The 26,427-nt window shown below is 36.5% G+C and overlaps 1 protein-coding gene across 15 annotated transcripts in view; it reads left to right on the top strand.

Annotated features, from left to right (window-relative positions):
• The window catches only part of LOC148846481 (Translation elongation factor EF1A/initiation factor IF2gamma family protein), a 79,850-nt gene extending 58,174 nt beyond the window's left edge, over positions 1–21,676 (top strand). For 14 of the 15 annotated variants that reach the window (XM_088954600.1, XM_088954593.1, XM_088954595.1 and 11 more), the window contains 4 exons: positions 5,318–5,486; positions 10,215–10,454; positions 20,565–20,699; positions 21,261–21,676. In XM_088954600.1, coding sequence (XP_088810726.1) covers positions 5,318–5,486; positions 10,215–10,454; positions 20,565–20,699; positions 21,261–21,386 — 670 coding nt within the window. In that variant the 3' untranslated portion in view covers positions 21,387–21,676. Of the gene's footprint in view, positions 1–1,871; positions 3,238–5,317; positions 5,487–10,214; positions 10,455–20,564; positions 20,700–21,260 lie in introns of those variants that run through there. The other variant, XM_088954607.1, reaches the window with a different exon arrangement.
• The last annotated feature ends 4,751 nt before the right edge of the window (positions 21,677–26,427 follow it).

Genomic DNA, 26,427 nt, shown 5'->3' with positions numbered 1-26,427 from the left:
TGGTCTGAATCACATCTTATGGTATTGGATATGAAATTTTACATTAAAAATTAAAGTTTCTGGCATGATATGGTACCCTTGTTTAGGTATCAGGGTATCATGGTAGCAAACTCAGGATCTGAGATAAATTCACCTTTGTTTAACTGCTGATTTGTTTTGGTTATTTGTCTTGAAGTGTAGCTGATTTTGCTCTTATGAATTTTTGGGTTTCAGATTTAAATTGCCATCCTTAAGAACCTTAACAACATTTTAGAATTCTAGTTTTCGGTTATGGCAGATTCTTCTACTTCTGTTTCAGACTTGCAGTAAGGCCATTATAAAAAGTTATACTTTTCATATTTGCAAGTGATGATTAATTTATTATTGATTGTGAAAACCCTCAAGCTCTGTTACAGGGGTTGATTAAAAAAAGGTTGTTTCCTTGTTTGCAGATAATTTTGTTTCGAAATTTGGTGATTTGACTATTTTCTTTGTAGCTGAACGTTTAACCAAGAATTACTTGTTGTATTTATATTGTTGGGGCTGAACGTCAATTTAGCCAAATGTAGTTTGGTGTTGGTGGAGACCAAAATGGAAAGGAATGGAGTTAAGGAGTGCATGACTATCCTAGGTTGTGAATTTTGAGAGTGGCCAGTTAAATACTTAGGCCTTTCTTTTTCTTTTTTTTTTTTTTGTGGATGGGGTGGGGTGGGGGGGGGGGTAAGCCTAGGGATAGGAGATGGGCTGTAGTAGCTAATGCTTCTTTTAAGAAAAACAGAACTGTAGCAATTTGAACACCTCCTCTGGAAAGGTTTACTAAACTGATTTTTTTTTGGAACAGTCAGGGCAATCCAGGACTGTTAGTCATAGGAGAGGTCTTGCCTTTCAATGTTCAAAATTCCAGTGAAGGTTTCTAGTAGGTTGGAGAGGATGATGAGAGATTTCCTTTGATAGCCAGGAGAGGAGAAGAGGGACCATAGAGTTAGCTGGAAGGTGGTGACCAGGAGTAAAATTTATGGTGGTTTGGGGCTTGGGAACATTGGGAAAAGGAATTCGTCCCTTTTGGGGAAGTGGTTGTGGAGGTTTCCTATGGAGTAGGATAAGCTATTGGCTAGAATAGTGGCAAGCATACATGGGATGGAGCAAAATGGCTGGGATGCTGGAGTCAGAACAAGGGCCACAAGCACTTCACCTTGGAAAGTCATTCATGATCTGTTTTCAGTTTTCTCCCCTCTTGTCAGGTATGATTTGAATTCAGGTAATTCCATAAAATTTTGGGAACAAACTTGGGTGGGGAATGTTCCTCTTAAGGACTAGTTTCCTTCTTTGTATGCTCTCTCTGATTTTAAAAATGAGCCAATTTCTTTTTTCATCACCCCTCCTCTTCTAGTTCTAGGTTTGGGTGGAACCCGGGTCAGAGGAGGGTTGTGAGGGACTTAAACCTCAACAGTATTTTGAGCCTCCTTGAACTTCTTGATAATGTTTTCTTAGACCCCTCTAAGGTGGACTCTAGAATTTGGACCCCTACCCCCATAGGCTCTTTTTCTTGTGCTTCCTTATTCAAAGTCCTATGCTAGTCCACCAGTCTTGCAACCTCCCCTTTCCCGGTTAATGAGGTTTGGTGCAGACCAATTCTTCCTAGGGTTGGTAGTTTTTGTTGGGAAGCCTATCTAGAAAGATTTAACACTAGTGATTTGCTCCAAAAGAAGAGACCCAATACTTGCTTGTCACCTCATTCGTGTGTTCTTTGCAAAGCGGATGGGGAGACTGGTTTTCACTTACTGATGTCTTGCCAATTTGCAAAGTCAATTTGGGAGTGGGTTTTTTCTCTCTTTGGGCGTAAGTGGAACCCTCCATCAGACTTACTGAGTCTCTTTTCTCCATTTTTTCAGGTGGTGCATGAAAAGGGGAAGGACTATGTGGAGAGGACTGAAGGCTGCAGTATGCTGGTCATCATGGGAAGAAAGAAATTTTAGGATCTTCTCAGAAGATGAGAGAGGGGCTGAAGAATTGAGGGCTGTGATCCATATAAGGGCTGTACAGTGGCTGAAAATTTTCAAGCTATTCACAGACTACACAGTGGATGACATGTTGAGGAAGTGGAGTGAGATTGCAAACTGCACACAGACCAAACCAGTAATAAGGGTGCCTTGGACCCCCCCGCCCACTTGCTGTTTTCCTAAAAGTAAACTTTGATGGGAGTTGTAGGGGGAATCCTGGACAATCAGGGATTGGGAGTGTTTTTAGGGATGAGAATGGGATCACTTCTGCCCTATTCTCAGGCCCAATTGGAATGGGGGACTCCCTTAGAGCTGAGACCTTGGCAGTTATGGAAGGAGTTCAGAAAGCTAAGGAGATGAATGTCAAAAAAACTCATTATTGAAGGGGACTCGGAGGTGGTGATAGGGTGGCTGATTAAAGACAACTGTGGCTTATGGAGCTACAGCAATGAGAGGAGGAAATTCAAGTGGCTGGTGCGGGAGATGGAAGTCAGGATGAGTTGGGTTAAAACATCAGCTAATTCTATAGCTGATGGATTAGCTAAACAAGGGATAGAAAGGGAAGCAATGTTTTGGGCCAAGTTGTAAATTAACTGTTTCTTCTTTTCCTTTTATTTTTTTAGGGTTTAAGTTGTATTTGGAAGATAAGAGTGTTTGTCTTCCTTGCTGTAATTATTCTTATGTTGTTTCAATGAATTTAATGAATCTGTTATTGATAAAAAAAAAAAAAGGAGGGGAATGAGGAAAGCAATATCATATCCTTGCTTTCAGGCCCAGTTGGAATAAGTGATTCTACAAGGGCTGAGTTATTGGATGCAGTAGAAAGGGATTCTGATGGCCAACCAACTTGGGTTGGAGAAGTTACTAATTGAAGGGGACTAAGGGATTGCGGACTGGTTGTTGAACCCAGATTCAGTCATTTGGAGTTTTAGGGATATCATAAAAAATGTTCAGTGGTTAACAAGACACATGACAATTGTCTACAGGGACCTTCTAAAGAAAGCTAAGTGGCTAACTAGAAACATGAATATCAGCCTACACTGGGTGGGAAGGTCGGCGAATGTGTTGGCCGATTGTCTTGCCAAACAAGGGGTTAATAGGGAAAGCTTATACTGAGCTGCTTTGTAATCTTTTCACTACTGTTTTTTTTCTGTAATTTTCTTTTAAGGAGAGGTTGCACCTTGTGCCTCTCCTTGGGATGCCTGTACTAGCTCTCATTTCTTGATTAATAAAATCACAATTTCCTTTTAAGGTGTTCCTATATGTGTGACATTTGAAAAATCTGCATTATTTGTTTTAGGCAATTAGCTGTTCTTGACGGGATGAGGAGGTTATGATTTGTGTACTTGTTACATGATTTATTCTATCGTTTCTTCATTTTTCTTTCTCTTTCCAAGTGGTGATTGATCCTCTAGCTCAAACTAGTGTTTCTCCGCATTTCATTGTTTCAACTGTGGGTGATCCCAGCTTACTTATCTGTAAAAAGATAATTTCCTAATGTGCTTATGATGTTCATTGTTACTAATTCTTGTCAAATAATTCAGGAGCAATTAATCAAAGAAATAAATAAAATATGGTGTTAAAAGAAAAGAATAACAAAGAGAAAAGAATAAGTGACAGAAGGAAGAGAAGAGTGAAGAGAAAATCTGATGGTGATTCGTGGTGGTCATAACTAAGGATTTAAATATCGATACGATACGTCCGATACGGGGCGTATTGTATTGGTATCGGCTAGAGGGGGTACGAGATACACTATGAATAAACCTGTATCCCCTGAATCGCGTGTATCGGAGCGATACGCCTTCATATCGGTCTGTATCGTGATGTATCGAAGCGATACGCATCGATATGACCGATCGACGTTTTCTCACGTGTGCGTTTATTTCCAAAAAGTTGCACCTGGCGTGAATCGAACACAAAACTTCCAATGCTAAAGCCTTAAACGCGCGCTTGAACCATTAAGCCACTTTTCATCTTATGAAATTAATAAAATAAAATAATTTCTTTCTATTCTAGTGCCCACATATAATGCAAAAAAGTTACATTTTTGTTTAACGATTCCAGCAAAATAAAAAAATAATATTCAAAACTAAAATTTTATAAACTAATAGAATAAATAATTTTTTAAATCCACATTTGTTAAAAAAATTGTTTAATCTCAAGAAATTTATACGAAAAAGATATTAATAATAGAATAATTATTTTAGTACTTAATATTTATAAATTTGAACATGACATGTAACTTAAAATTTTATAAATTATTAATTAATATTTTAATTTGAACTAAATAATATTATTTACAAAAGCCTTGAGAATATAATATAAATTGAATTTGTCAAACCCATTAATCTACATTTATATCAAAAAATGATTTTTTATCTCAAATTTTATGAAAATAAAAATATTAATAACAGAATAATTATTTTAGCAATTAAAAATTATGAATTTGCATATGATGTGTATCTTAGAAATTTTAATATGTTTGATATGTTTTAAGTTAATACTATATGTTATTATAAATTTTTAATTTATATGTTGATTACATTTTATAATAACGTGTTTATTGTTTACAAAAATAAAATTATTTTTAACTAAACATTTGAGAATTAATTTTTAGTTGATTTTTAGTTAATATTAAAAATTAAAAATAGTCAAATAGAAAATAATCGACATAATAATTCACATATAATAGTTGCATATGTTTTGTTCCTTGAAACTCAATAGAAAATAACATAATAATAGCTTTGTGCATGTATTAATTTTTAAAAAATATATATTTAATATGTTCCAGGATTCTTGGTTGATACAATATCAAAAAAAATTTATGATTTCTATGCATCTCACTATATTAATTGCAGTATATTTCTTCACATATACCTTTAGAATACACATTTTCTATGTATCTATACATTAATTATGGCTATTTTGATCTTAAAAGTAATGTTATTAATATGTTTGTGGAATTCATATGCATTTTTTGGCGTATCCATATTTTTTTGTCTGTATCCATGCGTTTCCAAAGTGTATCCGTATCTGTATCTGTATCCATATCCGAGTGGTCCGATACAATACCCGATACTGATACGTTAATCCTTGGTCATAACCATCCACCCACACTCTCTTACAGAGTTGATGCAAATATGTGGAAAATTACAAAACTGCCCCTAATAAGGTGGCAGTAACAAAAGGTCTATAAGAAAACTAAAATATGCCCATGGCCCAATAACAAGTCCATAAAATAAATAAGGAGCATAAGAAAAAAAGCCCATAATTCCATTTCTATTACTATTTGAATAATTTTTAGATTTTAAAAATTTATGAATTGTGTTTTCATGCAGGTATCAGGGATCACATCTGTTGGATGCAATAGATTCTCTCCACCCTCCCATTAGGGATACTGTGAAGCCACTACGTATGCCTATATGTGATGTCATAAGACCACACTTGCAAGGACAGGTAGCAGCCAGTGGTAAATTGGAGTCCGGAGCTATTCGAAGTGGTTCAAAGGTACACAACCTCCATAATTGTTTTGTTGAGTAAGTGTATCATTGGCATATGTTAGTTAACAAATTGAGGCAAGTCGCAAAGTCATTTCAATTATGGTGCTTTTCTCAAAACTGAATTGTTTGCTGAACCTTTAATAGCATCATAAATGATTAGGGTGTTGTTCAGAGTAATCATGATTGTGCATATTTCTTGTTTAATTGGAGAAATCATGGTTTTCAATTGTTACTTATTAGTATGATATTGTGTTTGTGTCTGTAAGAGAGGAATTGCACCTTGTAATTGTACTTGACAAATAGCTTACTGACTTTGAGATAGAGGGGTACTCCAAATTGGTAATTGGGTGGATGCAATCAGGACAGCTGGGAATTTGGCAATATGGACAGCTGATAAGGGAAATACTTAGCATAACAAGGGAGGTGGGTGTTTGTTTCGAGTGGGTAAGGAGATCAGCAAATGGTTTTGCTGATGCCTTAACTAAACAAGGGACTGTAAGGGAGGGACTTTACTGGGCAGTGCTGTAATGGTTGATCTTTATTAGATTAACCTCTTCTAATAAGGGTTGACTCCTATATCTCAGTTTTAAATTTTCTTTAATGAAAGTTACCATTTCTGATTAAAAAAAGCTTACTGACCTAATGGTCCAGAACATCAAATCTGCCGGATCACCTGGATAGACTTGGATCAAAATCCATACAAATTGGATTGTTCTGTTCATATAGATTTCCTGTGCATGTGTGTTTGTGTCTGTGAGAGAGGAATTGGACCTTGTAATCATGCTTGACAAATAGCTTACTGACTTAATGGTCCAGAACATCAACCCTGCAGGGTCACCTGGATGGACCATGGATCAAAATCCATATGGATTGTTCTGCCCATATAGATTGAATGTTGCCTATAATAGCTTTAGATCTGGAAGGTTGGTTAAGATTGATTGGTATGAATTTCGTAAGGTTCAATCAGGAGTTCATTCTGCTGGCTGACATTGTGGAGGACTGCAGTTTGGTCTAACAAAGCACATAAGTTTTGCTTCATGGGCATGGACATGTTAATGTAGGACAAGGTAGGGGTCTTACCGATTTCAGATTTAGTGAGCATTGTAGAGAAATGAAAGGAGATATGGGTGATTAATGATGAATAGTAGAGATGGTGAAGCAAGTAGACAGCCTTCTGTCCACCAAGGAATTGACAAGATATTAGAAAGGAAGAGAAGAACTATAGTTGTTACGTTGATCCAAAATAACTTATAACAAGCAGATTGCCTATGCGATGCATGGGGCATTTGTATATTTAAAAAAGTAATAAATAAATAAAATAGCATGTGTACAGAATGATTTTGAAAAGACACAAATGCCAAAATCCATCTACTGCTTGCGTATGATGTAATCCTATTTTGTGATGATAGCCTTTCTTCCCTAAGGAACCTAAAGGAGCTTCTTAGCTCAGTTGAAAAATCTTTCAAAATTGAAGGTTAATCTAGGGAAGCTATGTTCAGGGATAAATTTGCAAGAAATTCATGAATATTTGAAGATGGAGAAAGGAGCTAGGAAGCCTTGGTAGAAATCATAACCTTACGAGTGGCACACTGGGCAAAAAGTTTGAAACTTTTTTCAGACTTTAAGGTTGAAGACTTCTTTAGGGCTTAGGCTGCCATTGCTGCCTCTTCATCTAGAAGACAGGAATCCATTGGGAGGACGTCACCTCCATTATATGGCAATCACAGTTAAGGGGTACAAGGAAGTCAAGTGTTTTGGGCACAATTGTATGACTTGGGTAATTGGGTTGGGTCATCTTTTCTACAGCTGTGTTTTTTCCTTTTTCACAACCTCTTGTTGTATTCATGCCTGATCTTATTAATGAAATAAATTCTGTGTTGCCAATAAAAAATAAATAAATATGCAAGAGGAAATCCATAGAATAGTAGATCTCTTAGGTTGTGAAGGGGGGAGTAACATTAATCAAAGCAATTATCATTGACACTAACAGCCATGACCTAGTGAAGAGATTTCCTCACGCTACCACTCCTTCACCTACACTAAGCAACAAACAATAGTCAAGAGGAATTAAGAAAATGATAAAAATGATCTCCACTCGTGCAAGAACCCCTAGCAAATGAACATCCCCTATTAAAGACCAAAATCCTACAAACAAATAATAAAACCTTAGAAACCATAGCGAACATCATCTCCATTTGATCAAACTGATTGGCGTGAGAAGAAACCCTAGAAAGGTCTATTGATTTTCTAGAGTAGTTTTTCAAAGAAAGGTCTATTGATTTTCTAGAAAATTAGACAGAATGATCAAAAAGTTAAAGTAGCTTTAATAATAATAATGAAGTATAAAATTAGGCATTCTAATCAGTCATCAAATAATAAAAAAGAATAAATTAGAAATTATTTATAGAAAATGTGAAGTAAAAAAATTAACAGCAATAAAGTACAACTTAGATAATGTAGAAAATCAATCATTGGCAATTAGTTATTCCTAAAGAATCAGAAAATTGAATTAATAATCAGTCATAGAAGAAAATAGTCAAATAAATAATAAAAATTAAACAATAATAAAGTAGAAAATTAGTCATTCTTTTTTTAGAAAATTAGTCATATAAATAGTCAAAGAAAATAAAAAATAAATAACAATAATGTGTAAATTAGATAAAGATCAACGAGTACAAATAAAAAATAAGTAAAAGATTATTAAGTACATTACTGAATGGTTGTTCTCATCAATAAGTTCATTATTCATGGAGTTTAATTTGTAATACTTGCTGGTTAAAAGATCAATATGATGGTTCATGGGTTGGTGAAAAGATCCAGTGTTATACATGTTGATTAAAAGATCAATAAGATGGTTCTAACATGTAATACATGCTGATTAAAACTTAAAACAATGGATTGGTTAAGTTCATGGTCTACACGTGGGAACACTCAAACATGAAAGTGCTCATCCATGTGTGTGTGTGTGTATTGCTTTAGAACTAATTCAAATCCGTAAGTAACCCATGGGCGTAGTTGTCAAGGCGATGCCTAGGCGACAAGGTGCCCTTGGAGTCTCGCCTCGCCTAATCGCCAAGTAGTTTTCTATAGTGTGTTATAACAAACTTTTATGTTCTTAATTTTTTGAGGTTATAATTATAAAATAAAAATTTTTAACTAAAATATTCATGTTGTGTGTTTATATACTAATCTCTTTTTGTTATTTTCTAATTTGTTAGGGTTTAATAAACACAAACATTGCTAAATGCTGTATTGAACCCTCAAAGACTTCAAAACCTGAACCAATAAGTAAGAAAGAACATAAAATGTTGTCCAATCAACACGTTTTCTTCTTTTTCTTTACTAATTTTGTGCTTTTATATACTAATTTCTTCCACCTTTTCTTTTCTTCTTTTCCTATAACAGAAATAGGGGATCAGCCCCTATATTTTTCGAAATTTCTTTTCTTCTTTTTCTTCTCATGAATATGTTGGAATATGTTGATTTTCTATACTTTAACATGAAGTTTATACTTTTCTTATGAAAACTATGGATATTTATGAAGGAAATATGATTATGGAACTTAGGAAACTACCCTAGTATCATGTTTTTACTTAAAAAAAAATCTATTGCCTAGGAGACTAGGTGCCCCCCTGTTGCCTAGCCTCGCCTTGGCGCCTTGAAAACTATGCCCATGGGAACACTCAAACAAGGACCCTAATTCCTAAAATAATTCCAATAACACTTAAGCAGTCTTACTAAAACTAATATAAAAGCACCAGAAATACTAAAAATAGTAAAATGTGATTTTACACTATCAAGTCTAGACCAATGTTTTGAAAGCACAAGGCACAAAAAAAGTACAAAGGGCTTTTTGTGCCCAAGGTGCAAGGCGGTGCTTGCCTTTTTGGAGCAAAGTACAAAATTAAAGTAAAAATTTGCAAAAATATAAAAAAATTCTAAATAAATTAAAGTTAAAATGCAAACAATAAAATCAAATATAGCATATAAAACATATTCAAGCATGACAAACTTTTAATTTCTTTATTTCTTTCCTAATTACACTATTTCAAATATATAATTGTATGAGCCGCCTTTGTATCAGTTAAAATGTTGCGTTCCTAATTGTATGAGCCACCTTTGTATCAGTTAAAATGTTTCATTCCTAATTGTATGAGCCGCCTTTGTATAATGCCCCTTGAGGCAAGCCCAAACAATGTTTTAAAAGAAAAAATGCATGAAAGAATAACATTAGTAGATAGGGGGTTCACGAATTTGTTTGGGCTTGCCTCAAGGGGCTTGGGGGTCCGGGGGCACCATGCTTCAGAAAACAAAAAGGAGCAAGAATTAACAAAGGCGCATGCTTGGGCTGAGGCACAATGCACCAGGTGCACTAGGTGAGTGCCTGTTCAAAGGGGCTGCACCTAGGCCTTGGTGAGGTGCAAACCCTAAAGTGTGCCTTGCCTGTGCATCTAGGTGCGCCTGTTAAATTACTGATCCAAAAATCACTGTAAATAGTAATTTCAATTTACTAATAATAGTAAAAGTCTAGGATCTTAAGACACCTATAACTAGAAAATAAATTTAAAAATTAAAAATTCCAATATTTTCACTCTAAAATTCTAAATTTGGTATATGAATTGAAAAACTGATTTATATCTTCATAAATTCTTTCTTTGCTTCTGTATCTGCATCACATGTATTTTTTATTACTTGTACCACTACTGTGTCATCATCAAAAGTATGTTTGGTCTAGGTTCTAGTGATGCCTTCAGGAGATGTAGCAACAGTTCGTTCCCTAGAACGAGATTCTCAGTGTTGCACCATAGCAAGAGCTGGAGACAATGTGGCTGTCAGTCTTCAAGGTATTGATGGAGGCCGTGTGATGGCTGGTGGAGTTCTATGCCACCCAGATTTCCCTGTGGAAGTTGCAACCCGTTTAGAGCTGAAGGTTCTTGTCTTGGATATTGTAATGCCAATCCTAGTTGGCTCTCAGGTTTGTATTCTCGAAACCTCTGATTTTCCACTTTATTTTTTATCTGTATTTTTAAAAGTATATATATTAAATATAAAGGGCACAAGCCCCAGAAAGGATTTACATGTATAACACATCAAAATCAACAGTACAAAATTATCTACACATCCAAGTCAATCTCATGAAGAAACCATCTCAAACAAAGCTAAAATTCTGGCACTAGAAACCTTAGATTAGATGACCAAAAATAGAGAATGCTGAAAGTTTTAGAGAAATATATGTCCCCTGATGTTATCTTGTTTCCAGAAATATATCTTCCATTCTTTTCCATATTGACATCACTAAAGGCAGAAAATTTGTTAGAACCTTTCTTTCTGAAGTAAAATCCAAGAGCCAATCCCAAGTACTTTTTTTATCAGTAAACAATCAAGAATTTTATTAGAAAAAATAATGATGTACAATTGTGATATGCCATGAACCCTTTTTCTTAAGGTAGATTCCCACCTACCCGAGTTTTGTAAATTTTACTCACATCCAGTTCCCAATGGAACCTCCCTCCCCCCATATCATCCATGCTATTGGCACATATATGTATCCATTCCAAATGGGATGCGACATTCAGTTCAGCTGCCATTCTTCTTACTCCCCCCGCATGATTTATATTCCCATGTTTCCCCTTTGTTATGTCTGAACCGTCCCACCACTATTTGAGTCACCCTCCACCATAATATTTCTGTAATTGAAGCAATGTTTAGGAAATCATAATGGTATCGTAAGTCATAGAGAAAATCAAATCGAATTGTGAATCGTATTGTAAACCATAAGATTATTTCTACTTTTACAAAATTGTCAAAAAAATTAAATATAGATATATTAAAAGGCTAAATATATATAGGAAAGTGATTTTACCCTATTGTTAATCCATATCTACCACATATGTACCTAAAACAATAGAATTTACCATTTATACAATAGAAGCCCAAGATGATATAATCAAGTTTGACTTGAAACTCAAATAAATTCACATATAATGGCCCTTAAAACTATATATGATGCAAAATAAACTCAATGATGGTCTTAATAAATGTAAATAAACCATTTTCTTGTAAGGGCTTTAAAACAAGTCTTGATAAAATTAAATATAAACATAAATGATAAAGTAGAAAACTGATTCTTAATTGAATTTATTTGAACTACAATGAATTGTTGGAATTGTATAAATCGTAAGATTCAAACAAAAATTGTAAGATTTTTGTAGAAAATGATTTTGACATAAGATTTGAATCGAAACCATTGGGATTCATGATTCAAATCATGAATCATATCATAAATCGTAAGATTTTGACAACGTTGAATTGAAGGTTTTGCCCAACCATAAGCCATGTACAACCATCATAACGGTCAAGACCCGAAAACATATCCATTATTCCATTACAGCTACTAAGTACTACTATCCTTAAGTTCCTTGTGTTGCCCGAGCTACATCTATCAAAATTCATCTTAATGAAATGATGTGTAGTGGGTGATACCAAAACATAATAAATTAAATAAGATTCTAAAAAATCCTAGCACGTTGAGATTGAACAGAACTTAATTTCTCACTGCTGCCCCACTTTTCCTTTTTTATAATAAAACTGAAATTACACGATTACCCCTGAAAAGAAAAAAGGCAAATAACTAATAAGGGAAAGTAAATGAAAATGACAAAAAATCCCCTACAATCAGCATTTATAATTTAATGCCCCCTCAAGTTGGAGCATATATATCATGAAGTTCCAACTTGTTACAAATGTATCTCATCCGTGTCTAACTTAATCCTTTGGCAAAGAGGTTGGCTAGCTGATCTTTAGACTTCACGTAGGGTGTAACTATTTCTCCACTAACATTTTTTCCCACACAAAGTGGCAATCCACATCTATATGTTTGGTTTTCTCATGAAACACCGGATTGGAGGAAAGGTGTGTAGCTTCTTGATTATCAAAAAACAACTTAATGGGAGTTGAAATAGTCACTCCTATCTTAAATAATAGTTGTTTTAGCCACATCAACTCACAAGTAGTATGGGCAATGGCTTTGAACTCTACCTCAACATTACTCCTAGCCACGACACTCTGCTTCTTACTCTTCTAAGTAGTCAAATTCCCTACCATGAATGTGCAATAACTTGTTGTAGACCTTCTATTTGTGATCCTGCCCAATCAGCATCTATATATCCCTATAAAGAGTGTTCTCTTCCCTTCTTATATAACAAGTCTTGACCTAGAGCACCCTTTAAATAATGTAGCACTCTAACGATACCTTCCCAATGGATCGACATCAGATTTTGCATAAACTGGCTCAATAATCCATCATTGAAGGAGATATTTGGTCTTGTAATTGTGAGGTAAATCAGTTTCCCTAATAATCTCCTGTACCTTCCGGGATCAACTAGAAACTCTCCCTCATTATTAGACATCCTTACATTCGGATCTATAGAGGTATGTATTGGTTTTGCCCTTAATAGACCCATCTCTTCCAACAGATCAAGCACATACTTTGTGAGATAGAGATTCTCCACTTTTACCTTGCTACTTCTATACCTAAAAAGATATTTCAAGTGCCCCAAGTCCTTAGTTTAGAACTGGTTCTGTAAAAACTGTTTCAATTCTTCAATACCCAGTTTATCATTTGCAGCATTAATAATGTCATCAACACAAACTACCAAAAACTGCTGTATAACACTACTAAATCTTCCAAATCATGCTCTCGGAGATTGTTTCATGCTAATGTTCTTTGGCAGTATGAAAGAACATTAAATTCATGCTAATGTCTGGTTCCATACTATTCCAAAGACACATCATAATCTGAGCATTCTGCTGTATCCAATCATTGTGCCCAGCAACTCTTGAATCTGGTCTATTTTCCTTAATATATTTCAATTTATCCCTCACAGTCAAGTTTACCTCAACTGATTTTGCCCATGGTACATAATTTGTACCATTGAGCTTAACTGATGTCATCTCTAGTTCTGTACGGCCATGAAGTTTGGCTGAATCACTACACTTGACTTATTCTCAATACTAGAGATTGCCATAACCTTAATAACAAAGCCGGCATGTTATTGAACAGCAAAAAATAAAAAACAGAACTTCTAGACCAGAAAACCTTCAAATATTGATCATGTATTGGTCTGAGAGCACTAACGGCACAGATGCAGACTATCAAAACGCACAAGAAACGCATATTTTTTCTTTTTGAAGGATAAGTAAAAATAAAAAAACTTCATTAAACTGAAAAATAGGTATGATACAAATTAGTTGGTTGTGGGCGACACTAGGGTGCCTAGTGTGCCTAGTTCTCTAACATAATTTTCAAGTTACACCACTCAAACCAACCAAAGTTACACCACTCAAACTAAAAATAAATCTTCATTACAAGGATGCAACTCAAGAGTACTCCAAAAGTTCTCTAACATAGTTTTCAAGGCATCTAGGTGATTCTGGGCGACACTAGGGTGCCTAGTTGCCTAGGCAATAAAAAAATTATAATATAAAATTCTAACTTTTGGCTAGTTCCCTAGTTTTATATACCATTCAGCAGGTATATTAATTGAAAAAAAATAGCAATTCTCTTTATTAAGAACATTAAATTTCCTCCAACAATGTGGCAAATCATCACATCTAAAAGATAAAAATCTTTTACATATATTAATTTAATTATTTTAAAAAATAATACTGCTATAATAAGGATTTAATAGAGAATTTTCATATCAATTAGCAGCTGAACAAGGTTAATTTTATATGATAAATACTCAAGATGGAAAGTAAAATAGAAAAAACAAGGATGTCGTTTTTGTTTTATTTAATTAGAGAAAGAGAATAGAAAAAACAGAACCTCTTTATAATTCTGTTCTCTCTTTCCTCTTTCTATTTTTTCTTTTTCTCTCCTCAAAACCCTTTGATCTTTTAAATTTCAATGGTAAAACATTAAAGCAAAGTATATTGATATATATAGCATATAGTAAAATCTATTAACACATACATTAATAAAATATAGCAATATAAATGATATTATAAAAGGCGGCCGCCTAGCCATTTTTGTCGCCCAGGCAGGTGCCTAGTTGCTAAAAGTCAAGGCGTTTGGGCAAGGCACTCAGTCGCCTAGGTAGGCACCTAGGCAACACCTTGACAACTATGTTCTCTAACACATCAGCTTTGTTCACTTGATTGAACTCTGGGAGCCAAAGAACCCAGTCTGATATCAGATTACTCACTGCAGCTACCAGAAGATCAATGGTTTTTTACTTGTCTTCAGAAACCCTTCTATTCCTCTCATTCCATATAGCCCAGCAGACTGCAAATGGAATGCAGCTCCACAGGATTCTAGGTATCTTGCTTCCTCTAAGTTCTGGCCGTTTGGAAAAGATTTCTGTTGGGGATGATGGTTGAAAGACATTCCAAACAGGAAGGAGAAGAACTTCCATATAAATTTTGCTGCACTGCATGAAAAGAACAGATGAAGGACTGCCCTCCAAGTTGCAAAAATAACAGTAGCTTGCCATGTGAAATCCTCTATTCGTCAAATGATCTGTAGTATGAATGCTGTCATGTGCTACCAACCAAGCAAAAGCCTCTATCCTTGGGGGTACTGGGTTACCTTACCTTTTATCTGCTCTGGCTCCAAACTCTCTCTTACTAGGGCCTTGTAGAATGACTTCACTGAGAATCTTCCTTCTTTGCACTCTTTCCACCATAAGCCATCTCCTATGGTCCTAGTCTCCTAGAGATATAGATGCCTTCTACTTTCTCCAACAGCAGGATACATTCTTCTACTTGGTCAAAGGTCTTCTAAATTTTGGGTTCCAAATCAGCTACTCCATCTCCATTCATAACACTGATTAATTGTGATTTTCTGTTCAGTCAACCTGTATAACCTTCGACAAACCTCACAAAGTTTCCCTATCCCAAGCCATTCATCTTCCCAAAACTTAACTTTTGACCCATCACCCAGACACCCACTTTGAATCTAATCAGTCCCCTGAACTCCTGGTTAAATCTCATGATCCCTTTCCAAACACTCACCCCGTATGAACTCCTCTTGGTTCCCACCCAAACCTTACTACTACATATTTTCCAACCACCACCCTCCTCCATAAGGCTTCCCTTTCTCTCTCTTCTCTTGCCCAAATATCCACAACCATTTCCCTAGTTATGCCTTGTTAAATGGTTTTATCCTTCTCAACCCTCCCCCCCCCCCCCCTCCTTTAAACCTTTTCCCACTTGACCAGGTGAAACTTTTTGGTTCCCCCACCCCCCATCCCTTCCCATAGGAAATCCTTCTGAATCTTCTCAATTTTCATAGCCCCCTCCTTAGGAACCTTTAACAATGAGAGGTAATAAGTTGGTAGGCTAGATAGAACTCTTATGAGAGTAATTCTTGCCTCCCATAGTTGTCAAGGCGACACTTAGGCAGGTGACTAGGCGACAAGGCGCCCTTGGTGTCTCACCTCGCCTAATCACCAAGCAGTTTTCTATAGTGTGTTATAACAAACTTTTATATTCTTAATTTTTTGAGGTTATAATTATAAAATAGACATTTTTAAACTAAAATACTCATTTTGTGTATTTATATACTAATTTCTTTTTGCTACTTTCTTATTTGTTAGGATTTAATCAACACAAACATTGCTAAATGCTGTATTGAACCCTCAAAGACTTCAAAACCTGAACCAATAAGTAAGAATGAACATAAAATGTTGTCCAATCAACACATTTTCTTCTTTTTCTTTACTAATTTTGTGTTTTTATATACTAATTTCTTCTTCTTCTTCTTCCACCTTTTCTTTTCTTCTTTTCCTATAACAGAAATAGGGGTTCAGCCCTTATATTTTTTGAATTTTCTTTTCTTTCATTTTTTTTTCTTCTCATGAATATGTTGGAATATGTTGATTTTCTATACTTTAACATGAAGTTTATACTTATCCTATGAAAATTATGGATATTTATTAAGGAAATATGATTATGGAACCTAGGGAACTACCCTAGGATACATATTTTTACTTGAAAAAAATCCATTGCCTAGGCGACTAGGCGCCCCCCTGTTGCCTAGCCTCGCCTTGGCACCTTGAAAACTATGCTGCCTCCCAAAGAGAGATATTTAGCCTTCCATCTGTCCAATCTCCTCTCAACTCTCTCTATAAGAGGCTTCCATATATTAACCGCTGTTGTACTAGACCCCACCAGCAGCCCAAGATAGTGGAAAGGTAGTTCTCCAACCTTGCAACCCAACACCACTGCAAATTGCTCCTCCCTATTTAGAACTCCCACACCCCTATCAATGAACTTTTTCTAGGTTCACTTTCAACCCGGCCAGCATCTCAAAGTTAGCCAAGATAGCTCTTAGGTTCAGTATTTGGTTAACTGAAGCATCTATAAATATTAATGTGTCATCTGCATATTGAAGGTAAGAGATACATGGGCCTTCTACTCCTACATTAAAGCCTTCTATCCAAACAGCAAGGGGGGAGATTGGATCCCTGTGTCTCAACCCTCTAGAAGCTTGGAAAAATTCAGTTGACACTCCATTAATTAGCAATGAGGAGGCTGAAGATATACACCATACATCCAGCCCCCCCAACTCTCCCCAATCCCCATTAGTCTTTACTTCTCTTCCAAAAATCCCCACTCCACATGGTCGTAAGCCTTCTCTATATCTAATTTACCCACTAATCCTGGCCTACCACTTCTTATTCTTGAGTCAATACATTCTCTCTCCACCAGTACCCTATCCAGAATTTGCCCTCCTTCTACGAAGGCCATCTGAGATTCCCCTACCACCTCATGGTCACCCTTTTTAACCTGCTTTCTAACATCTTTGCCAATAATTTGTATGGAATGCTTATTAAACTTATCGACCTGAAGTTTCTTATGTGCACTGTCCCACTCTTCTTCTGAATAAGGGAAATGAAACACCTTTTACAAGCATAGCCAATCTCAACATGAATAGTAGATAAAAGCTCATGCTTCCACACTATTTCCACCCACCTTTCAATGGACAAATGGAAACAACAAAAGAAACATAAACTAACCTGTACGACTGTACTATTCACCATCAGATCCTCTTTGAACTGCCAATTAGAGGGAGACTAGAAACCACTGAAACCACCATAAACGTTGCAACCTGAGGCATGAAGGCCTCCTTCACTAGTGGGCAGTCAGTCCTTTCTGGTTGCTTTTCCCTTCTTCCAACTATGGTGAGAGAAAAGAGAAGATCGATCTCTGTTGTGTTATCCTTACTGGTCCAAGTCGCTAATCTTGCTCTTATACCATGATATCAGAACAGAACAAATTAAATAAGATGCTAAAAAATCCTAGCTACAGTCCAAATCTGGTTCAGACTGAAGGAGGAGAGGAGTAGAGTTAAAGAGTGAAGGCTTGAAGCAGGTTGAGATCGAACAGAACTTGATTTCTAACTGCTGTCCCACTTTTCCTTCATTATAATAAAACTGAAATTACAAGATTACCTCTGAAAAGAAAAAAAGGCAAATAACTAACAAGAGAAAATAAATGAAAATGACAATAAAAAACCCTACAATCAGCACTTGTAATTTAACAGGAGGTATCCATGGAGTGGCTACTTGTGCTGTTGGTGTAGAGGATTCAACAATCACTTGCCAATTCCAGAAATCTTTGGTGGATAAAAGGAAAAACTCAACAAGGTTCTTGCCTGATGTGTCCTCACTATAACGTTCTCCATTAATGCTTCCTTAGTTTGGGTCTTCAATTTAAATATTTGTGCATTTCTTTCCTCCCACGATGTCCATAAGATAGGTGCTCTAGTTCCACCTGTATCCAAATAAGTGTAAGCTAATCTCATCTCACAACTTACTCTACATAAAATAGACATTTTATTTGAGATATACGTGTTAGGCCTTTTCTTTGTAGATGCTCACAGGTGTTGATTTCTCATGTACCACCTCCCACAAAGGAATTGTGGGGGAAGGATCCAAAGAGATTGATGTGAAGAATGAGGTGCAAGATAAAAGACCCAAATCACTGGCTCATTGATTTAAAAGGTGCGCCTAGGCGCACAAGTGAGGCGCATTTTGGGGTATGCGCCTCGCCAGGTCCTAGGTGCACCCCTTTCAAAAGGCACATGCCTGGTATGCCTAGGTGTGCGCCTGATGCGCCTTGTGCCTCAGCCCAGGCGTGCGCCTTTTTAAAATTTTGTGCTTTTTGCTGTTTTTGAGTCTAATGGCTGGGCCGGGGGCTCTGCCCCCAGACCCCTGACCACACCCCTCGAGGCAAGCTCGAACAAGTCCATGTTAGGGTCTGAAATTCTTATCTCTCACATAAAAAATAATGATTTTATAACTTTCATTGCCTTTTAAGAAGATATTTTATTGCAATGAATGAATGAACAACATTAGCAAATAGGGGGTTCTACTCTGCTCCGGTTCCCCTCTCCTAGGCCCCCTTCCTTCTTGCTCTTACATATAGCAATCTAATTAATTAGATGGTCCGTTTTGGTAACTCCTTGATCCCAAAGGAAGTCTGATGATTTCTCCAATTTGCATACCCATCCTTTTTTACGCATTCTTTTCAATTCTTGCACACTAATCGGCAAAAATGATTTATCAATGATTTTGTTGGATTACTCTTTTAAAAAATTTCTATCGCCCTCCCCTCTTCCTCGCCTTCCCACTTTCTTCTCTATCATGTACAATATCACACTTTCAGCTTTTCCAATTCATTTTGTTGTTTTTAGCCCATTGTTAAAGTGGGTGTTTGAACCGTCACCCATAGATCTGTAAAGTGGGTCAGGCCACCCATAGGCTGGCACAAAAAAGTGGGTTGTGCCAGCATGGCTTGCGGCCTAATAATGGCATTATATTAATATATTATTAATTTATATTTAATAATTTGTATATATACATATATATATCATAATTATATACAATAATATAATAATATAATAATATATGTATAAAATTTTTATTTTTCAATTTTATTCTATTATTTCATATATAAATAAATGTATACATCGAAATTCATATGGAATAATATTTTAAGATTTTTTTATTTCTTGTTTATCTTGTTAATTTATTTTAACTTTTTCATTTGTTTTTCAATTTTTCTAAAAAAAGTCGTGCTGCCCACGGTACAAGCTCACCTAGGCTCGTGCCATGGGCCATCCCAGTTACAATGCAGGTGGCCCACAAAAGTGGACCATGCTGGCCTGACATGGCCCACATTACACCTCTAGTCACCCGGCAACAATTTTGGTTTGAGTTGACTTTGTTAGAGACATGTCAACATGGGTAGTTGAATTGTCAATCTATTGTTGACAATTATGCATTTGTGGAAGTATTATTTTATGCAATTATACATATATAATTTCAACCCATTGTTGACACTCAATCCAAATACTGAATACCTAATTATGCAGGCATTGTGACCATTGGTTTTGGTGTGCCTTTTCACATTCTCGAAGGTGGAAAACTGGAAATGAAAAAAGATGGGTCACCCTAGCCCATCCACAAAAATAAAAGGAAAAAGAAAAAAACATCCAGAGGCATAACTTTGTGCTCAGTGGTCAGATCCGGATGTTTTTTAATCTTGGGTAACTTCGCACGATATCAATGCAATGCAAGGTGCCAAAGGCATCTTGACCCAGCAATTTTGCCAAAAATTCCTTTTTTGTCCTCAAAGCTCATTTTAGCTTTCTTAATTTATAAAAAAATAAAACTAATATAAAATACATATTATATGAAGAATATAATGATGTCATTGGGTTGACCCATTTCAAACAGTTGAACTGCTGGTCCACCACCCAGAGGAAGGAAATGGGTCAGCCTACAGATCACTTTTAAACATTCTGCTTCTTTATTTCTTCCTTCTTGGTTTCAGCCCTAAAGTACACCTTCAACTTGATCCTCAACATCCTATATACGAAAACTTTGACTGATCATCCAATCACCTTGGGGTTCATTCCTCTATAGATAAGGCTACCCTTCTTTTTTCTAGATGAAGACTCTTTCATAATCATGTGTCATCCTGCTCCCCAGGCATAGCGGTTAATCCTACCACATTCTTCTATTATGATAATATTATTGATCATTGACACATGATTTGAATTAATATGGATGAGCAGATAGAATTTCATATATACCATGCAAAAGAAGCTGCAAGAGTGGTGAGGATAATATCTTTGATTGATCAGAAGACGGGCAAAGTGACAAAAAAGGCACCTCGCTGTCTTACATCTAAGCAGAGTGCAGTGATAGAGGTAAGATGACAAATTTCTGTTCCATCCCTATGGTGAAATATATTGTTCATTGGCTCTGCAAGTTAATTATGGGCTCCATTTTCAGTAGATTCTCTGGTTTGCAGTCTTGTCCTTGTATTAACAATCGTCTCTCTTTACCTCTTCGTGTGTGTGTGTGTGTGTGTACGTGTGTATTACATCTATGCATTGGTATATTGGTAACTGACAAATGTGGTAATTTGGGTTTGAGAGAGTGGCCACTTTCAAATTTGCATTGTTGGCATGTCTGCACATCCTTGGGGGTGATGAGAACTAGGAAAACCCGGCTACATGTGAAAATAAGCATCTTCCATTGCCAACTTTGACTTGAAAATTTTAAACTTTGAACAGCTAACAGAACAATTGGGAAATCCATCAAACATAGTTGGATATAGGGCTGACATCAACCGGGAGATTAAACATGTGGTTAATCCAGTGGGCCCACTCCCCCCCCCCTCCTTTCTATATGTTGGATGATTTTGTTGCATGGGATTTTAGTAAAACCAAATCTAATTTGATTTCTTTTATATCTCAAAATTTCAGGTGGTACTGGATGGAGCTGTTTGTGTAGAAGAATTCTCTAAATGTCGAGCTCTTGGGCGGGTTTTCCTACGATCATCAGGACGAACTGTTGCTGTTGGGATTGTAAGTCGAATAATTGAGCGGTAGTATTGGTTCTTGGTGGAATTCCCAAGTTTCTTAATCCCACCTTTAGATAAAGGATCCAGAATAGTTCAAGCAGAACATTTCTGCAAAAATGAGACTGTCGTGGTCTCTGTTAACTGCCTGTGGTGACCAGGATGTAAAATCCCTTAGGTGCTTCTTATGTAACTTTTGCAAGTAGGTTCTTAATCGTGTTATGTAACTTGTATCAATTTTTCCAAGTACAAAAGCGAGAAAGCATGTTTTCTGGGTATAATGTGATCGGCTGCAAAAATCCAGTTCAGATTTATCACTCATCATCTATGATGCTTCGATTATTTTAGGCATTTCAGAGTGTATTTAATACAACAAACCTGATCTTCATTTAGCTGAAACATACGATTACTGATCAAGCTGTTTGCATCAGCATCTACACCAATAATAATATAATGTAGTAATTAGTATAATAAAATACAATCTGTTAATAAGTAGTCTCCTGGTCTTCCGTTTGGGTGGGCTTTCACACGTTGGCTTCTGACATTACATGTGGAACCCAGAACGTTATGTAGCATTGGGAGCTAAAGTAACTTAACTCCCTACAAATGTCACTAAGGTTTTTAAAATCGAACCGGACAACAAATTGGTCAGGGGTCCGGTTCCTGGGTTGAATGGTCCAACTGTTCGAACCAGATGACAGATGCTGATCTCAGTTGATCAGAAATCTGATGAAGTAGTAAAACAAAGAAATAACAGAACAAGAGAAGAAGAATGACGCAGAATAGAATGACAATGGACCCAGTAAGGCCCAAAAACAGAATCCTTAGTCAATAATGAGAGAAATAACAATGGATCCAGTAAGGCCCAGAAAACAGAAATAATAATAGGCCCCTTGTCCCCCTCAAGTTGGGAATAAATCTATTTCCCCACAGTCCCCCTCAAGTTGGGAATAAATATTAGTCATTCTCAATTTGCATAAATCTGTCTCTGATTGGATTCTTGTAACTACTTTGGTGAAGAGACCGGTCAGTTGTATATCGGAGGCAACATAAGGAAGGCACATTTGTTTGGAAACAACTCTTTTTTTAACAAAATGTTGATCCACTTCAATATATTTGGTTCTATCATGTTGTATCGGATTATGAGCAATATTGATAGTTAGTCTGATTATCACAATACAACATTAGAGGTTTTTTATATTCAACATCCAACTCCTCAAGTAGTGATTTTAACCACAACACTTCAATCGCCCCATTAGTCATAGATATGTATTCTACTTCAGTACTAGAACGGGCAACAACTATTTGTTTCTTATTCCTCCAAGAGACAAGATTGCCCCCAACAAGAGCACAGTACCCTGAGGTAGATCTATCATCTACACATCTAACCCAGTTTGCATCAGTGTAAACCTCTATCTTCATATGACCATTATTCTTGAAGAGTATACCTCTACTTAGACACCTTTTTAAGTAGGCAAGTATCTTTTCAATTGCAAGAAGATAGAATGTTTTGGGAGATTGCATATACTGATTGACAACACTAACAACATAAGAAATATCTTGGTGTATTAGACAGAAGTAAAGAAGCTTTTCAACCATTCGTTGGTACATGACTTTATCTTCAAATAATTCACCCCTTTCATTGCTTCCTTTCACTCAGGTACTACTAAGGCATATATGATGGTGAAATATGGTCATAAGAAAGGAATTGAGAGATGCAATGGGTAGTAGATGAGGTGCAATGACGCTTTACTTTGTGTATTGCAATAGGAAGGTCAAGATTATCTGTAGGAGGTTGAGGTTCAGTGGTAGTAGTAGGCATATCATCTACAGAAGTAGTAGGAACAAAGGGTGAAATACTTGAATCTAGTGTCACAGTGGATAATGGAGGTGGCCCGGACTGTTCATTACTGGAACCAACCTGCTTCCACCATTGTTTGTGAAACACTCTCAACCCCTTACACTTTTGGCATCCCCCCTCACTACACTCCCCTTCATAAACAAGAATAGGCAATGGAACTAAGCAAAAACATTTTGCTCACCACTCTCCCCCTGGGGTGAAGTCCTGGAGTAATAAGTGACATCCTCAAAGAATGTAACATCCATAGACACAAACCTAGTCACAGAGACCGGATCATAACAGTAATACACCTTTTGGTTTTGTGTATACCCAAGAAAAATACACTTGGCTGCCTTATGATCAAATTTAGAACAATGATGCCCAAAGATTTGAACAAAGGAAATGCACCCAAAGGTCTTAATGGGAATAGTGAACTGGTTTTTATCAGGTATAATAGGTTAAAATGTGCTTTCATGTCTAAAACCAGTGAAAAAACTCCGTTGATAAGGTAAACAATTGTGTGGATGGCATCCCCCCAAAAATGAATGGGAGCATTAGAAGTTAACATGATGCTCCTAGCAACTTCAAGAATGTGGCTATTATTTCTCTCAGCTACTCCATTTTGCTGAGGTGTACAGGGGCAGGTGCTCTGATGGATAACTCCATATTCGAGTAGATATGAGGCCAAGGATTTTGCAAAATATTCCTTTGCATTATCAAATTTAAGACAGAGGATAATGAGATGGTATCAGACACTCTGATATCTCCCTTGCATTTAATAGGTACAAGGGAGTCATCTGCAATAGAAACTTTGTCTATGCCCAAAGATAAGGAGTACAAAGTAAGCATGGGGGATAAACTAGTTATATGGTCAAAAGCACTTGAATCAACAACCCAAAAGTAACTAGTGTTACTTGGGGCTGAAGCATGATATGTAGTAGCTCGAGTGCCTAAGTGAGCAAAAGCCAATGTCGGAGTAGTAGTAGATGTTGCAGTTGAAGACTGAGATGATCTTGAAACTCCAATTTCACACTCTAATTGAGTCAAACCAGCTCTGACTACAACTAATGCATCTAGAGATGGGGGTTTTCCTGTAGAAGAGGATGCACAATTAGTAGTAACTGTTGCATTGGCATTCCCCTTCTTATTCTTGAATCTTGCTGGAACAAGATGAGGATGCAACTTCTAGTAGGTGTTTCTAGTGCATTTTGGCTTCTCGCAATAATCACACACCATATTCCTCTTGTCTTCCCTTTTCATTTCTCTCTCCTTATCACTAATAGATTTTGACTTCATCGTTGCCAAGGCCGATTCCATGGGAGGAATTTGTAATATAGCTTTTCTTCTGCTCTCTTCACTATGTACTAGTGAATAGGCTTGAGACAAAGTGACACTATCCCTGGTGAGCAACTATTGCCTTACAATATCATAATCTTAATTTAGTCCAACAAGGAATTCAAAAACCCTATTTGTTTCAACCAACTTCCTATAAGTTGCTATATTTATTTATTTTTTATCAATTCCTATAAATTACTACATCATTTTGGCTTTCCTATTAAATGATCTCCAAGTGATCAATCTCATGCCACAAAGTTCTTTAATGTCTCCTATTACATATCCAAATTTTCCCCTTCCCCCAATGGCCATCATGGTTGATTGGGCCCATTCCAGTTAATTTGTGGTATAAAATTTAACGGTAGTGATCTGAAAAGTATTATCTGAATTACTCCCAAGCCCCACAGATCCTTCTCGAAGGGATTTTGGTTCCTTCCCACCTATTTCCATTTCCATACTTATCGCACCACAAAAGCCTGAAAAGAACTCCCTTAACGGATCTGAAACACAGCTTTAGCAATAATCCAATACAAACTTCAAGACTGAATTACTCCCTTAACAGTCCAGAACTGAAAGCAAAGCAGAAGAAATAAATGGGATAGGTCGAAGCACACTAGACTGACCTGTTCTCAGTAGAAACCCTAGAATCAGTCTAGAGAGAAAAGGAAAAGAACTAGCCGCTCCTTCCAAAAGGGTTAAATCTCTTCCTACAAGCAGCCGATCTCAAAAAAGGAACTATCTTTAACCCAAAAACCTCTGGGCGCCAATGCCAATTGAACTGATCCATAAACCCTGATTCTTCCTGGTTAATGGTGATCTCCAAGATTGCAGATCTTGAGCAGCAAAAATTCCTCCAATCAACCTCCAAGTATCAGGCAATACAGTCTGAAGAATCCATCCCTAATGCATCCTCATGTGGTGGGCTGGAAGAAACCTACATAGGAGCCCTAGCAAGCCCTAAACCTTCTATGTTGATCTCAATTGATCAGAAATGTGTTGAAACTTCAGCAGTAAAACAAAGAAATAACAGAAAAGGAAGAAGAAAGGAGAAGAGAAGAAGAAAGGGGCGCAGAATAGAACATAAAGACACCTATGCCCCTACCGCCCAACTCACTCCTTAGTCAATAATGACAGAAATAACAATAGGCCCAGTGAGGCCCAGAAAACCAATAAACAGAAATAACAATAGGCCCAAAATAATAACAATTAAATAAAAGGAAAAAACAACTGATAATGGCAGGGACTTCACTAAAACTAATCTATTTGTCCACAAAACTGAACAGACGCCCGTTTTGACAAAAGATTAAAACAATTAAAAAAAAAGTTAAAACAGTTGAATGGTTTGACTGTCTGAGTCAGTGATTTATTGATTAAATCAATGGTTTTTGATAAAATAATGGTTTTGGGGTAAAACATAATTGATCACTTGATCCGTTTCCAGTTTTTCGGTCCAATTCTCCGATCCAGTCTTACTTTGAAAACCATGAATGCCACTAAAGCCAAAAAACAGAAAAAAATTACAATTGAGCTCAGAAAACATAATCAGCAAAAGAGAATCTAAACATAGGCATTTTTACACTACCGAAAGAACATATAGTCATTTTTATGATCTTTGCCGTCAGTTTTAACAGAGTTGGACTTCAAGGGTATATTTTTTAAAGTTCATTCTTGAAAGTTCAGACCCTTTTTAAAATTACACCCAATGGATGGAGACCCTGGACCTTTATTTATGCCAAAAAGCCAGTTTTTTGCCACTTCCCCACGTGTCTCCAACAGGTGCTTCTGATTGAGATTTTAAAATCAGTGGCTGTTTCATATGTTCATTCTGAACTCAAAAACGCCTCGGCCTGGCCTGTTTTAAGATGATCCCTTTCATTTCCAATTGGTAGGAGATAAA

This window comes from Nelumbo lutea, chromosome 7 (assembly GCF_056320005.1).
Source record: "Nelumbo lutea isolate HS-2025 chromosome 7, American lotus-T2T, whole genome shotgun sequence".
NCBI lineage: Eukaryota > Viridiplantae > Streptophyta > Magnoliopsida > Proteales > Nelumbonaceae > Nelumbo > Nelumbo lutea.
The sequence above is the reverse complement of the archived record's forward strand: the minus strand, read 5'-3'. Positions and strand labels throughout refer to the sequence as shown.